The sequence below is a fragment of the Dermacentor andersoni genome, chromosome 6, assembly GCF_023375885.2.
Source record: "Dermacentor andersoni chromosome 6, qqDerAnde1_hic_scaffold, whole genome shotgun sequence".
NCBI lineage: Eukaryota > Metazoa > Arthropoda > Arachnida > Ixodida > Ixodidae > Dermacentor > Dermacentor andersoni.
Genome location: NC_092819.1, coordinates 84,915,340 through 84,930,071, shown reverse-complemented (window position 1 = coordinate 84,930,071; position 14,732 = coordinate 84,915,340). Strand labels below are relative to the sequence as shown.

General features: G+C 44.2%; 1 protein-coding gene across 1 annotated transcript in view; it reads right to left on the bottom strand.

Moving 5' to 3' along the window:
- Nucleotides 1–14,732, bottom strand: part of LOC126522990 (sodium-coupled monocarboxylate transporter 2-like) — a 132,805-nt gene that overhangs the window by 89,791 nt on the left and 28,282 nt on the right. The window contains exons 14-15 of the mRNA XM_072288786.1: nt 10,180–10,277; nt 9,210–9,331 (exon numbers count right to left, since the gene is read on the bottom strand). Of these exons, the coding sequence (XP_072144887.1) occupies nt 9,210–9,331; nt 10,180–10,277 (220 nt within the window). The remainder of the gene's footprint in view (nt 1–9,209; nt 9,332–10,179; nt 10,278–14,732) is intronic.

Genomic DNA, 14,732 nt, shown 5'->3' with positions numbered 1-14,732 from the left:
ATGAGGAGGAGGCCGCGCTGCAACATCCCCCGAATGAAATTTCTGGTTACGCCATTGGTGACAAGAATAGTTCACTAGGTGACAAGAACAGGGCGCGTTACAGGCTCCCGAGCCCAGAAAGGTATTTGCCATTGAGCTTGGACCCTTTCTGAACTATCACCGGCCTCGGCCCACATGTTGATTTTTTTATGTTGACTGACACCGAAAAAACTACTGACGCTAGTCATATAACGCTTTCGCTGTAATATATACAAGGCCCCCGAAACAGCACAGCATAAAACTATCTGAAGGACTCTGGTGACGGCATTTTGCTCTTGTTTAACCAGTGTCGTCAATCGAGAAGGTAGGCAACGTAGAAGCCGACTATACCATGGCAGTGTTAAGGAACTGAGGCTATAACCCTTTCTCCACATAAGACCCGAAGATAAACAATGAATATAAAAACCCTACTACGCTTGCAGAAGAGAAGAACAATGCAAATAAAGCAAATTAAACAAAGAGAGAAAGAAGTTACCTAGAAAGGCGTCCATTACAAACAGGCGGCATACTGTCATGCCAGTTTCATTCACACATCCGCCAATTCGCTATCGCTGCGCGTCTCCTTATCACTTTTCTGTTGTCCCGAGAGAACGCCTTCGCGATGTTTTCTATGTCCACTTTTTTTTTTTTTCAGAAAGACGGAACCGTCGTATCAAGGTAAATATACCTGGTAGCGAAGCTGCCGTAGAAGCCCGTACGTTCAAAACATGGCGGTTCATCAGTGGTTCATGAGGCTTAGCGCCATCGGTACGAGGAGGGAACACTTCCGGTGGAAGAAAAAGCAATGTGACGCCCTATCTGATAAAAACAGAAGTGTCGTCATTTTGTTCTCAAAGGCGCAAAATTTGTTCTGGTGGTCTGTCATTAGAGCTGTATATTTAAATGACCCGCCATTCGACTTGATGAACGTTTCGAGCTTTCAGCACGGAAAGCGATGCAAGAAAAGGTCGGCCGTACGGGTGTCAAAATCGCCCCCCTGAACAGAACATACTTTCTCCGGAGGCTGACGAAAGCTTTATCAGTTGAGTGCTAGTTCTATCGTTGGATGTCAAGTCCATTGGCCATCGCAGTCGCGCGAAAACAGCTAAAGTAAGCAATTATCTGTCGGTCGTAACTCACTACTTTTGACTGAACAGGTTGAGAAAGAATGAAGCTACCCGCGTCACTGAATTCCGACAAACGTCGACAAGCAAAAGAGCACAGCTTCTTGGGGGGCGTATCGTAACAGGTGAACTTTGCGCGTGCGCCTTTCTGAATACTTGAAGAGCTACATTTCTTTGCATGCGATAGCGGCGTCAACGCACCCTCTCACGATTGGCGCTAAAAAAGGTATTTATTGACAGTGATAAAATATAATAGATTTGTCTTTCTTTTACTCGTCACGCACATACAAAATTGATAAGGAATTTTATTTTCATTGAATGAATTTAACTGTTTCTCGCATTAACCTGAAAAAAAAAACGCTTTTTTCTTTCCCAATGTTTGTTCCCTCCAAACATAGTCGCGCTTCTGTCGCTGCTCCAATAACCACCCTTGCTGATGTCGGTGACAATGTGTTCTTAACCCCTTTTCGCCCACAGCTTCGCGACATATTTGAATCGACATTGGTCATATCAGCAGGCCTCGGAGATAGGGGCAGTTTCATGTCCTCGCCAGTGACGGTGCCGCCGCCGTAAATTGCGTTTGGCGCCGGCTACCGCGAGCGCCGTTTTCATTAAAAAATGCATGCCGCTGCATATGTCCAGCTTCTGAAAGTTCTCGTGCACAAGACTTCATCAAATGTAGAATAAAAAGACACTAAAAATAGCGCTTTATAAGTTTGCAAATTTGGATCCATATTCGCAAACTTAGAGGCCGCCAATTCTGCGACCCTGTCGATGGAGTGATTAGGGGGGAAATAAACGTTATTTTGTCCGGGTCGCTCTAGTGTTTAGGGCATAAAGCACTGCCCTCACCCGCAATCATCATCATCAGCCTATTATATGTCCACTGCAGGACGAAGGCATCTACAATTACCATTGTCCTGCGCGAACCGATTCCAACTAGAGCCCGCGGATTTCCTAATTTCATAGCGTCACCTAGTCTTCTGCCGTCCTCGACTACGCTTCCCTTCTTTTGGTACCCATCTCGTAACCCTAATGGTCCAACGGTTATCTAACCTGCGCAATACATGACCTGCCCAGCTCCATTTTTTTCTCTTAATGTCAATGAGAATAGAGACCTTTAGCGTGTCCGGTATTCGGGCAATCGCGGGCGGTTTTCCGGTTTAGCGGGGGCGCCAAACTGAGCGGCCAGATTGGTGGCGCCAGCTGGTGGCGCAAAGCTCAACCACACAAACACAGAGCTAATTACTATATTCTGCTTAGCTGCTGGCGTAAATTTTCGACAGTGGCGTAATCGTGTTCACAATTACGCCGCTGCCAAAAATTTGCACGGGTGGCGAAGCAGGATATGGTGAGTTACTGCAGTTTTAGCCATGCGTTTGTCTGGTTGAGCTCTACAACACCAGGCGGCTTCACCGCTCACGTTTACGCCCCGACCATCAGGTAATCCGCCCAAACCGCTCCCGTTTACCGGAATAGCGTACAAGATAAAGGTCTCTCATATCGGCTATACCCGTTTGCTCTCTGATCCAAACCGGTCTCTTTCTGTCTCTTAACGTTATGCCTAGCATTCTTCGTTCCATCGCTCTTTGCATGGTCCTTAACTTGTTCTCAAGCTTCTTTGTCAGTCTCCAAGTCTGTGCCTGATATGTCAACACCGGTAAAATGCACTGATTGTACACCTTCCTTTTCAATGATAATGATAAGCTTCCATTCAGGAGCTGACAATGTCTGTCGTATACGATCCAACCCATTTTTACTCTTCTATGAATTTCCTTCTCATGACCAGGGTTCCCCGTTATCAATTGACCTAAATAAACGTGCTCCTTCACAGACTCTAGAGGCTGGCTGGCGATCCTGAACTCTTCTTCTCTTGCTCGGCTATTCATCATCACCTTTGACTTCTGCATATTAATATTCAACCCCACTCGTACACTATCTCTGTTAAGGTCTTCAATCATTTATTGTAACTCGTCTGCAGTGTTTGAATAGAACAATGTCATCGGCAAACCGAAGTTAGCTGAGATATTCGCCGTCTATCTTTACTCTTAAGTCTTCCCAGTTTAATAGCTTGAACACTTCTTCCAAGCACGCAGTGAATAGCATTGGAAAGATTGTGTCTCCTTGTCTGACCCCTTTCTTTATAGGTATCTTTCTACTTGTGTAAAATTACGGTATCTGTGGAATCTCTGTAGCTACTTTCCAAGATATTTACGTAAATGGTCTGCACACCTTGATTACGTAATGTCCGTGATGTCTCTATGACTGCTGGGATCTCTACTAAATCAAATGCATCTTCTTAATCTATGAAATCCATACAAAGAGTTGATTGTACTCTGCGGATTTCATGACATGGATGTGATCCATTGTAGAGCACCCCTTCCTGAAGCCAGCCTGTTACCTTAGTTGGCTTAAGTCCTATGTTGCCCTTAATCTATTGCCAATTATCTTGGTGAATATTTTATATTGCACTGGAAGTAAGCTAATGGCCTATAATTTTTTTAATTCTTTAACGTCTCCCTTCTTGTTGATTTGTATAATGTCTGCGTTCTTCCATTTCTATGGGACCCTTGAAGTCGATAGACACTTCGTATAGAGAGCCGTCAGTTTTTCAAACATTATGTATTCCTCCGTCTTTGATTAAATTGACTGTTATTCCATGTTCTCCTGCCGCTCTTCCCCCTTTCATGTCTTGCAAGGCCCTTCTGTCATCATCACTAGTTAAAGGAGTTTCTGTATTATGTTCATTACTGCTTCGAATAGAGGTATCCTGAGTCATCTGGGTACTGCACAGGTGAGTATAGAATTATTCTGCTGCTTTTACTATACCTTCGAGATTGTTGATGATATTACCTTCTTATCTTTCAGTGCAAACACCTTGATTTGTTTTATGCCAAGTTTCCTTCTCAAGGATTTCAGGCTGCGGCCATTTTTTACAGCTTCTTCAGTCTTTCTCACCTTATAATTTCGAATATCCTTTATTTTTGCCTTGTTGATCAGTTTTGACAGATCCGCGAATTCTATCTTATCTCTTGAATTGGACACTTTCATTCTTTGTCGTTTCTTTCTTAGGTCTTTTGTTACTTGGGAGAGCTTGCCTACTGGTGGCCTTGGTGCCTAGCCTCCCACTTCAATTGCTGCCTGTGAAGCCAGCTTGTAGTTACGGTTTCATTCATTACCTCAATGTCATGTTCATCTCTCTGTTCTAAGGCTGCATATTTGTTTGCAAGTACCAGCCTGAATTGTCTGCTTTTACCCTTACTGCCTCCAGGTTGACCTGTTTCTTCCTGACGAATTTGCTCTTTCTCTCTTCAAATTGAGGTGAATGCTAGCCCTCACTAACCTACGATCGCTGCACTTTACCCTACCTATCACTTCTACATCTTGCACTATGCTGGGATCGGCAGGAAGTATGAACTCAATTTCATTTTTTGTTTCATCATTAGGTCTTTTCCAGGCCCACTTTTTGTTGCTACGCTTCCTGAAAAAGGAGTTTATTTTTCGCAGCTTATTCCTTTCTCCGAATTCTACCAGCATCTCTCCCCTAGCTTTCCTAGGATCGACGCCATGGTTGCCAATTGCTTGTTCACCAGCCTGCTTTTCCCCATTTTTGCATTGAAGTTGCCCCTTGCTACAGTAAACTGAGTTCTCACTTTTCTCATCGCTTATTCAACATCTTCATAAAACTAATCTACTTCATCATCATCGTGACTGGATGTTGGAGTGTAAGCTTGTACTACATTTAATCTATACCTTTTATTAAGTTTGATTACGACTTCTTCTACCCTGTCATTAATGCTATAAAATTCGTCAATGTTGCTCGTTATGTCCTTATGCATTAGTAATCCTACTCCGTATTGCTTCTTATCTCGGAGATCTCTATAGCAGAATACATGGCGAATCAATTACAGCATCACCAGTTCTTATAATCTCACTAAGGTTAATGATATTCCAAACAATGCCTGATAGTTCCTCATAGAGTCCTGCTAAATTAGCCTCACTCGACAGAGTTCGGGTGTTAAAGGTTGCCAGGGTCAGTTCCCATTGGCGGCCTGTCTGGGTCCAGAGATTCTTAGCACCTCTGCTGCGTTACAGGTCTGACCGCCGCCTTGGTCAGGTGCTCCGCAGCTGCTGGGGACTGGGGGCCGTAGGTTAATTGTAGGAATCATGAGGGAAGGAGTGGCCGAATACTGCACCAGGGAGGCCGATTCCTGTTCTGGTGAGACAGTGTCTTTGTTGAAGCTTAGTGGGCCTTCCTCATTTGGTTGTACCTGGATAAGTACAGCTCCACTCGCTCTGACGGCCTCAATGACAGTGCGAAGCAAACACCAACTAGACGCGGAGCAGATGACGCAGCGTGGGTAAGCATATTCAGAAGGACGCTTGCCCCTGTTGACGGCTAAGCAAACCTGAAAAAAAAAAAATTATGGGGTTTTACGTGCCAAAACCACTTTCTGATTATGAGGCACGCCGTAGTGGGGGACTCCGGAAATTTCGACCACCTGGGGTTCTTTAACGTGCACCTAAATCTAAGTACACGGGTGTTCTCGCATTTCGCCCCCATCGAAATGCGGCCGCCATGGCCGGGATTCGATCCCGCGACCTCGTGCTCAGCAGCCCAACACCATAGCCACTGAGCAACCACGGCGGGTAGCAAACCTGAAGGAGCTGCTGATAAAAAAGTGCACTTCAAGTCAAACAAAGCCCCGGCAATAAAGTATGCGTGGCCTATAGTTACAGCGCCGAAACATTTGTTGTTTGTGGTGTATTAATGGCGCCGGCGTGCGGCTTTACGCTTGGTGTCATACAGCTGTTTCGGGGCTCCAATGCAAGCGGCGTTTCAAATCAAATCAAATCAAAATTTTATTTCATCTCTCAACAAAGAGAGAAATGGGGTGGAGGAAAAAAAGCTGCATTACTGCAGCTTGACTAAGGCAGGCCCCCTATTTCATCCTAAAAAAAAAACTTGTCTTCAGTGAAGTATACTCTGTCTCATAAGCGGCGTTTAGCGAACCAGAGGCTGCAAGGTATGGGAATGCAGGTGCTTACTCAAGTTGAATATAATTCGTATATCAGTTACCACGCCCCAATTGCGTATTGTTGCGCAGCGACGGACGCTGTGGACACTTGGTACGCTACAAGCGTTGGTGGCAGCCAACAAAAGGTGGCCGAAAACATTTCCATGTGTTCGCCTTCTTTATTGTCAGAGGAGCCAGTAGCTTCCACAGAGCAGGAAGGAGCTTCTCATGCAGATTATTACAGCGCCGCGTGCTTATTTATGCCGGCTGGCGTAGCACACTATAAAACGCCGTCCTATCTCTGGGCTACGACTACGCCTTTTCTTCCGGCAAGAATCCGACCTGACGATTAGCGAATGCGCTCTAGTTTTGAACCTTTTCCAATACATTACATTTCACCTCTAACCATATCGCACATCAAGTGCAAGTAATTCACCAATCCCAGACTCGAATGAAGTAGAAAAGAGAGAGTAAGCGGGAGAGTGAGGAGGGCGGTGTCACTACCTCGTAAACGTGTTTTATCTAGGGACCTCAGTTTGATCAATTAGTGGCTTTCCCGTTGCGCGTATCGATACCGTTTTCGCGAAGGGTTATCGCCAATGCATTCTGTGCACGACGCGCCTGTCTACTCAAGCTGCCTTAAATAATGTCAGGGAGGATATAGAGGCCCTTTCAGAACTTCGTAATCACACTAAAGCAAACAAGTGGCAACGACCAGATTTCCTTTATTTTCCATTGGCGTGAAGCACAAAGTCGGACATATTTTGAAACATGCGTGGACATATTATGTCCGCGTGAAAGGAAAGTGATACATGATGGAAATGAAACAGTGGTGTTCGATGACATTTCAAGTTGGCACTGTGCACTGTGGCTCTATGGTTCTAGGCACTAGTGGTTCCGATAGGCTGCTGCCATGCCAACACGAGCTCGCAGAGTTCAGTTGGGGCCGTCCCGTCCTGTTCAATGCAGGAAAAAGCAAAAATTTACTGCAAAACAAAGCCGCTACGCTGGTGTGGCTTGTCACATTGATTATTTTGCGAGATTTGTTGTTACCATATGATGCTGAATACATCGAAAACTTCCGCATATCCACTTTTTTTAAAGCGATAACGTTAAGGGCCCCGTGTCGCAACACATATATATATATATATATATATATATATATATATATATATATATATATATATATATATATATATATATATATATATATATATATATATATATATATATATATATGTATATATATATATATGTATTCCGCGCCTTGCTATGTGACATGCGGTATATATGGGTTATATTACCACACTATTCTAACACTCAAGTTGCTCACACCTTGTATTAGATTCCTGATAAAGTTATTCCTCGGGATTTTGAGAATCATAACCCACCAACACATGTCATGTAACAAAACACCGACAACGCATGCCTTTTACGTTACATCTTGTCAGACTAAAATACTAAAGGCGTGAAACAATACCAGAAACCTGAACATGACGTAACCTTTTTTTTTTTTCTTTTTTGGCTCGCCTGTGCACTACGTACTTCCGACATCAGCCCACGCAATAGGCCGTGTTTCTATCAGAAAACTCGCATCCGTGCACAGCGTTCGCCGCCCGCGTTTCCCGATAAACATCACGGTCACGTAAGCTGCATTTGCCGGGAAGCGTGAGAAGCAGTCAGGGTTCTTTGAATGCGTGGTGGCGCAACAATGACCTCCAAAGCAGGCGAAGAAGAAAAAGAAGAAGAAGAAGAAGAAGGTTAAATTCCAGTAGGTGGTTAAAGCAGGTGGTTAAATTCCAGTAATGAAAAATAAATCGACAAGAATTAGGTAGAATAAGTTGAGATTTACTTGCTCTGTAAATATGCAAGGACTCGCTAGGATCATTTTGCCACCGTGACTTTCTGTCAGTGGAACCAAGTGGTGCTTTGGAATAAAAGTCAATATATATATGTATATACATATATGCATGAAGGGAGGTCGATCTTATGTATAACCTACTCCCCGTTTTGGGTATGTCCTATACCATTGAAATTATAAACATCAACACGTAGGAATGACCTCAAAGGCCTAGTTGGTCTACGCACGAAAGTAGGATACTTGCGTTCTTGGCCTAATACTTAGAGCACAAAGCTGGTGTGCTGGTGGGCCGGGGTTCGAATCTAGCCACCAGATGCTCTCCTATTTCTTTTTTAAGAGTGAAATTGAAGTTACTCGGCAAGAATCCGCCCAGCGACCAACCTACCAACCCAGGCGAAACCATGGAATGCTAGGTAAAGAAATCTTCGCTTGAAAGAAGAAGAAGCGCTCGAGACCGCTGAGCCGACAATTTGCGAAGTCGGAACGTTAGAGACAGTACAAGCAAGCGTTGGGTGTTGCACTTCCCGCCTGCGATTGCTAAGGCGCACGGTGTGCCAAATAAGATTGTTTCGATGTACAAGTAACCCAAGATTACATTGTTATGCATGATACACGTGGGCATCTGGGTATTTGGATATAGGGTGGCGGATTTAGCGTCACACGACTCACGAGATGCAAATATATTCAAGTTGGTTGTGTACACTATCCGCAGTAGCTGCAAAGAAAGGCCACCGCTGAATGTACTTTGCGAAGGAGCAATACGTGCTAAAGCAAGTTCATAAATAAGGTATCGTCTACAAAGCAGGGATCTGAAATGGCTAGCTGTGGAGCTCTCTTGGCGGCGACATATAGCATTCGAAGGCACGTGGCGAATTAATGCATCGTCGTTACCGTATTTCCCGCCTTTGAAATTTCGATCAGGCGTGCATAAAACCTGTTTCATCACGGTAAAGCTGCTCTCGCTGTAAACCGTTACCATCATTTCTTTCACTCTTGACCATGCATAGTAACAAAATGAAACTTCTTTTCTCCGGTTGAAACCTAGCCCCCCCCCCCCCCTCCCCCTATTGCCATTTATGAAGTGTACAAACTAAGATGCACGGGAGTGTTCGTATACTTCATACTGGCAGGCTTTAAGTGGTACACACCGCTCCGACAGCAATGACTGCGCTCTAAACATGTACTGACCGTCGGCACTTGCTCCCCGAGTGCGTTGTCAGCGTCCTTACTACACCGGGCGTAGTTTCCCATGCATGGCCGTATGAAGGGGCAGATGTACTGGGGATCCACGCAGTCCTTCTCGTTGCGTTCTGCACCAAAGGAAAGTTCTTCGCGTTAAAGACCATGGCAGCCTTTAAGGAAAGAGAGAGAAAGAAAAGAAGGAAAGTCAAGCAAGTCACGCAAATGCATGTCCGGCTTAGTACAGTAGGCTGGGGGAAGGGGGTTAAGGTTTTGAAAGAAAGAAAGACAGAGAGAGAGAGAACGAAAACAAGAAAGAGAGAAAGAAAAAGAAAGAAAGAAAGAAAGAAAGAAAGAAAGAAAGAAAGAAAGAAAGAAAGAAAGAAAGAAAGAAAGTAAGAAAAAAAGAAACGAGAACTCACAGGGTGCTTCATCCAGATTTGCACATAGAGACTACAGTCAGTCATTGATGTTTCTCAACTTCAGTAACTGCAGCAATGCACGTGTCACTTTCTGACCTTGCGGCGCATGTGGCCGTCGCCCAGCCACTTTCGTCACTGAAACGATCTGTAGTCCAGGTACAGATGTAAAAGTGCTGGTCGCGTACAGATTTTGCAAAACTAACTTTAATTTTTAACAGTAGTTTAAATACTAGAGTCAGTTAGCTCAGGATGGTGTGCAAGTTCAGTATTTTACACGAGTTTTCTGATTTTCAATGTATTGGCGAATAACACATAACTGCAACATATATAGCTGCATGTAACGTTTTCAGTGAACCAAATGCTAGACGTAGTAGCTATGGGTACGACTATATAGGGCCTCGTTTCTTCTTTTTTTCAGTTTGAGTGATTGCCAATGAGAAAGTTAAAGCTCAGATGCACAAATACTGCACCCTTAACTAAATGAATTTCTCACTGTCTCAGCGCAAGACATGTACACGCATATCTTTCACAACGACTCGGCCTCGTCGGCAGCTTACCAAAGACGAAACTGACGACCAGCGAGACGATCATGTGGGTGAGAAAGCCGACTAACGCGACCCACATGAAGGAGATGTGGTAGAACCGCAGGATCCCACTGCATATGTGAACATGGCCGGCAGTTTAGCACGCAGCACTGGATGTACAAGGAAATTCAGTTCTAGTGGCCTTCAAAAGCTGCACATGCAAGCGTCCGGATTTTCTGTCTTTATCCGCAAAGCAAAGAACACCTGCCCTTAAAGAGGCTCTGAAACACTTTTCGAATATATATATATATATATATATATATATATATATATATATAGAAAGAGAGAGAGAGAGAGAGTAAGCAAACGTTAACTATCTGTCGTAGAGACTTCTGTGAACATGTGAGCCAACTATTACTGCACTGCAATATAATAATTATATGGATTATACAATCTCAGCTAATGTTTGGCAAAAAAGGTTTGTTATCGGTGATGGCTACGATACTTGAGGGACGGTTATTCCATTCCCGAGATGTACGTGGGATGAAAGATTCAAAGAAATACTTCGTGTAACACGAATCAATTCCTGCTTTACTGCTATGACCGACACGGTTGCGAATTCACTGAGGCCGCAGTATTAAACCGTCGTGAAGTTTGATGTGACGGAAATTTTATGAAATAGCAAGAGACGGGTGAGCTTGCGCCATTTAGCTAGTGGAATGAGGGCTAGGCTAGTTTTCCTTGAGGTTATACTCGCATCACGGTTATAATTAAAAATAATGGAACGAGTAGACTTATTTTGTACTAGTTCGAGTGAGGTAATAAGATTAATGCGACCAGGATCCCATATTGCAGATGCATATTCAAGTTTCGAGGGTATTAGAGTATCGTAAAGCTGTAGCTTTAAAGTAGGCGGTGCTTTGGAAAAGTTGCACCGTAAGAATCCGATCCTGTGATGAGCAAAGTTAATGACGTACTCTATATTAATAGTCCAATTTAAGTTGTAATGTAATGTGTACACAAAGATATTTACGTGATATGATAAAATCTGAGGGAACGTTGTTAAGATGGTTAGTGCTAGCATTAGAATTAGATCTAGACACGCGCATTATTTTACATTTGTTAAGTTCAAATGGTTCATGTACAGTTTATGAAATCAATAACCAGGCTAGCCTTGCACCGTAATAGATAGCTAGTAATGCAAGTTCAAAGAACCGGCCTACTTCGCACTTCTCGAACAGACAAATCACTAAAACCACCTTTTTTTCTTTCTCTCGAAACAGCAGATGACAAACCTGAGCACAGTATGTTCCCAATTAGCTTTTGATATATACTCGTTGTAAGTTTCATTTAACTTTCGGCCAATCAACAGTGGATGAGCAAGGGAAGCCTCAGCGTGTCAACTTGTCTTCGTCACGGCCCTCACAAATATGTGTGCTCGTTGAAATGTTGGCTCTAGGCTGAGGCTTCCCTTGATCACCTCTCTTACTCAATTGAATTGAATTGAACGTCTTTTGATGTTTGAATACATAAACTAGATTTTGTTTTAACATAAAGCGGTAAATTGCATTTTACAAGGATCCGTGAGCATTAATTGGACTTGCTTATATCTTTATTTAGTGTCCTTGTTTATTCACACAATATTTGCAGAAGTCCTTGTACACTGTTGTACCCATAATTTTCATTGCTTGTCTACGAGTACTCCACTTGTGCCAAAGCCTTTAATGTCTTACCTGAACACTAAATATACCGCAGAAGTATCAAGAGCAGACAATATGCGCTGTGAAATTTAACATATTGCTTTTTTCCCTACACTATGTGCCCCTCGCCAATGTGTTATCAAAACGATGGGACAGTGCAGCTCGAGCTTATCTTGCCTACAGCGCATCTTTGCCTACCAATTCTTGTTTCTTGTTTTAATCTAGCGAGAATTGCCGAAGGCACATAACATACACATAATATGAAACACGTCAAGCAGCACTGTATGCAACCACAAGTACGAGGGCAGCAAAGCATAAATATAGTTATGTGAAATTTCGTTCTCCCTGCTTTAGCGGCAAGCCGTAATAGATGAGAAAACTTCGCCCGATTTCAGCTTTCAATTCAATTAAATAGATTGCTTTCTATGTTTCTGTATGTTGTAAAACCAGTGACTGACAACACTAAGTCCGCCTGACCTGTACGAATATTGTGAGCACGTACTGCGTCATTCACCATAGGCAATAAACGATGTAGGCTTTTGAAACGTTCCTTTTATTTGCCGTTTCAGGCCTCTCGATCACCTGGCGACATAATAAACATATCTGCACTCATGTTACACACGAATACCCAGGGTTCCCGAAAGCGGTAACAAAACCCCCAAAACCAGCGAGCGAGCAGCGCAACGAGCCCTACGAACCGCTACAGCTGCTGCCATATTGCTCACTATGTAATGATAATATTAGTTTTGATTTTTCCACTGCCATCTCTCGGTCGTATACTTTAGTTCACAACGCCACCGCTAGTCTTATTTACTCTTATTTCCGTTGCACTGTAAAAGGCACAGTTTCCCTTCTCTAACAGTGAATTCCAGTGGTCGATCTAGAGAGCGGCGTTGAATCGACGAGAGATCAACAAAATTCGGTACGGGGCGACCTAATCAATATAGACCAGCGAAAAATAAGCATATTCCGACAGGTAGCGCAGCGGGATTGGGGCGCCCGCCATACCCGCCATACCCGCCAGCCATATCGCGATGTCATCATTTGCACCTTAAATGTCATTTCTTAAAGCACGTATAACTCCTCGTCGTTACTGCTGCTACTTTCCGATGAACTAGACCTGCTCTCAAAATTGCTCAAAGCAAGAAGCACCGCTGCACGGCTGAACTACGCCATTTCGAGAGAGAGAGAGAGACGAAGAGGGAATGGTAGGGAGGTTAATCAAGGACGTGCCCGGTTGGCTACCCTGCACTTGGGGAGGGAGAAAAAGGAAGAACAGATAAGGAGAGAAAAGAAAATTTCGCGGAGAGAAAAGAAAAATTGACGCCAAAGCGTCGTCGGAATTACGGCGAAATTCGTCTGTGCTCGGCGGATCAACGAGAAGGGTTCCGTCGAAGTGCCGCTTAATCCAAATCGACCGGTGGAAAACGCAAACTTCATCTAGATCGGCCTGTGGAATTCAGTTTTTTTGCCATAGAGCACGAAAACATGCTCCAGATCGAGCAATGGAATTCGCCATAAGTTTATATAGCTCTTCTGTACTTTGGCATCTTGGCTTCTCCGCTCTGTAGTTTCCAGCGTGCTAGTGGAGACGAAAATACAAAGAAAGGCGGGTATCGGTGCGTAAAGTATAAACCCCATGCAAGCGATCTTGCACGCGACAGCGACAAGCGAAGCGATGGAGATGGCTGTCGCGTTCGCTCGTCGCCTACAAGTCGCACCCCATGCGAGCGACGACTCCGAGCGACGTCTCCCCGGTGTTGCCGGTATGAGGGCAGCATTATAAGGGCGAGTAGACTAAGAATGCTAATCGCAGTAAAAAAATTTAGACAATGCCATCAGCCATAATACACGGCATACGCTGGTACTCGTGCGATCACGAACTCTAAGCAACATTACTATCGGTCTGTACATCGGAGGAAAACCACTTGTGAACACCGAATGCTGATGCACCCCTTGAAAGAACACTCCATTGCGCGTGTATGTGCGTGAATACTCTGAGGAGAGAGAGAGAGAGAAATATATTTAAATCAAGGATCTAAGATATTTGAGCAAGTGACTAAGGTAATTGAGTGTGGCTCACTATGGAAGCTTCCCACGCGAAGCTCCATATTGAGATAAGTGTCTCTTTGATCTTAGTCGGTCGGAGCACTCAGCATTTAAAAAAGACGTCAGCTCCTTAGGCCGTAAGGTCTTCCAGACTTTGCCGAGTCCTTCGCATTCCCGCATGAAGCGAACATTTAAAGTTACCTCCCTCGAGCACGCGTAGCATTTTACTTGCGGAAGTAATTGCAGGTGCTCAAGATAATTGAGTTGCCCTCGCCACCGCCATCAGACGACAATGTCGCCTTTCATGGCGTATCCTACTCTCGCCTTCGCTATAAGGGCTTGCGCTTCTCGAGATAGCCGTCTGAGAACAGGGTCGTCTGGATCCAGGGGACGCAATGTAAACCTCTTCCCTAATCTCAGCTTTCAGTGCCTTTTCTCGCTTTCCCAATGACGAATAGCAACCGGGTTAATCCTGGTTAACGTGCCTTTCCCTTATCGTTTACCTATCTCGGCTGGGGCGCTTATTGGTTAGGTATGTTAATTAATGCTACGAGATGTGTTGGTGCTGCGACGTATGTGGACGTGTCGAAGAGGGCTGTGCAGGCAGCGTTCAGCATCGCCAGTTAATGAGACGGAATACGCCATGATCTATTCATTTTTTCTGCACCTCGGTGATGTGTCATTTTTTGTTCCGAGAAAAGCAGTCGTACCTTCGCGGTGTGCAGGTGTGTGATTTAGAGATTATCTTCTGGCTTGTAAGCACCAAAGGTCCGCGTCAACGATGGTAAGCCGATAGATAGGAACGTCTCGATATTTTTGTCAAGCGTGCCATGAAGA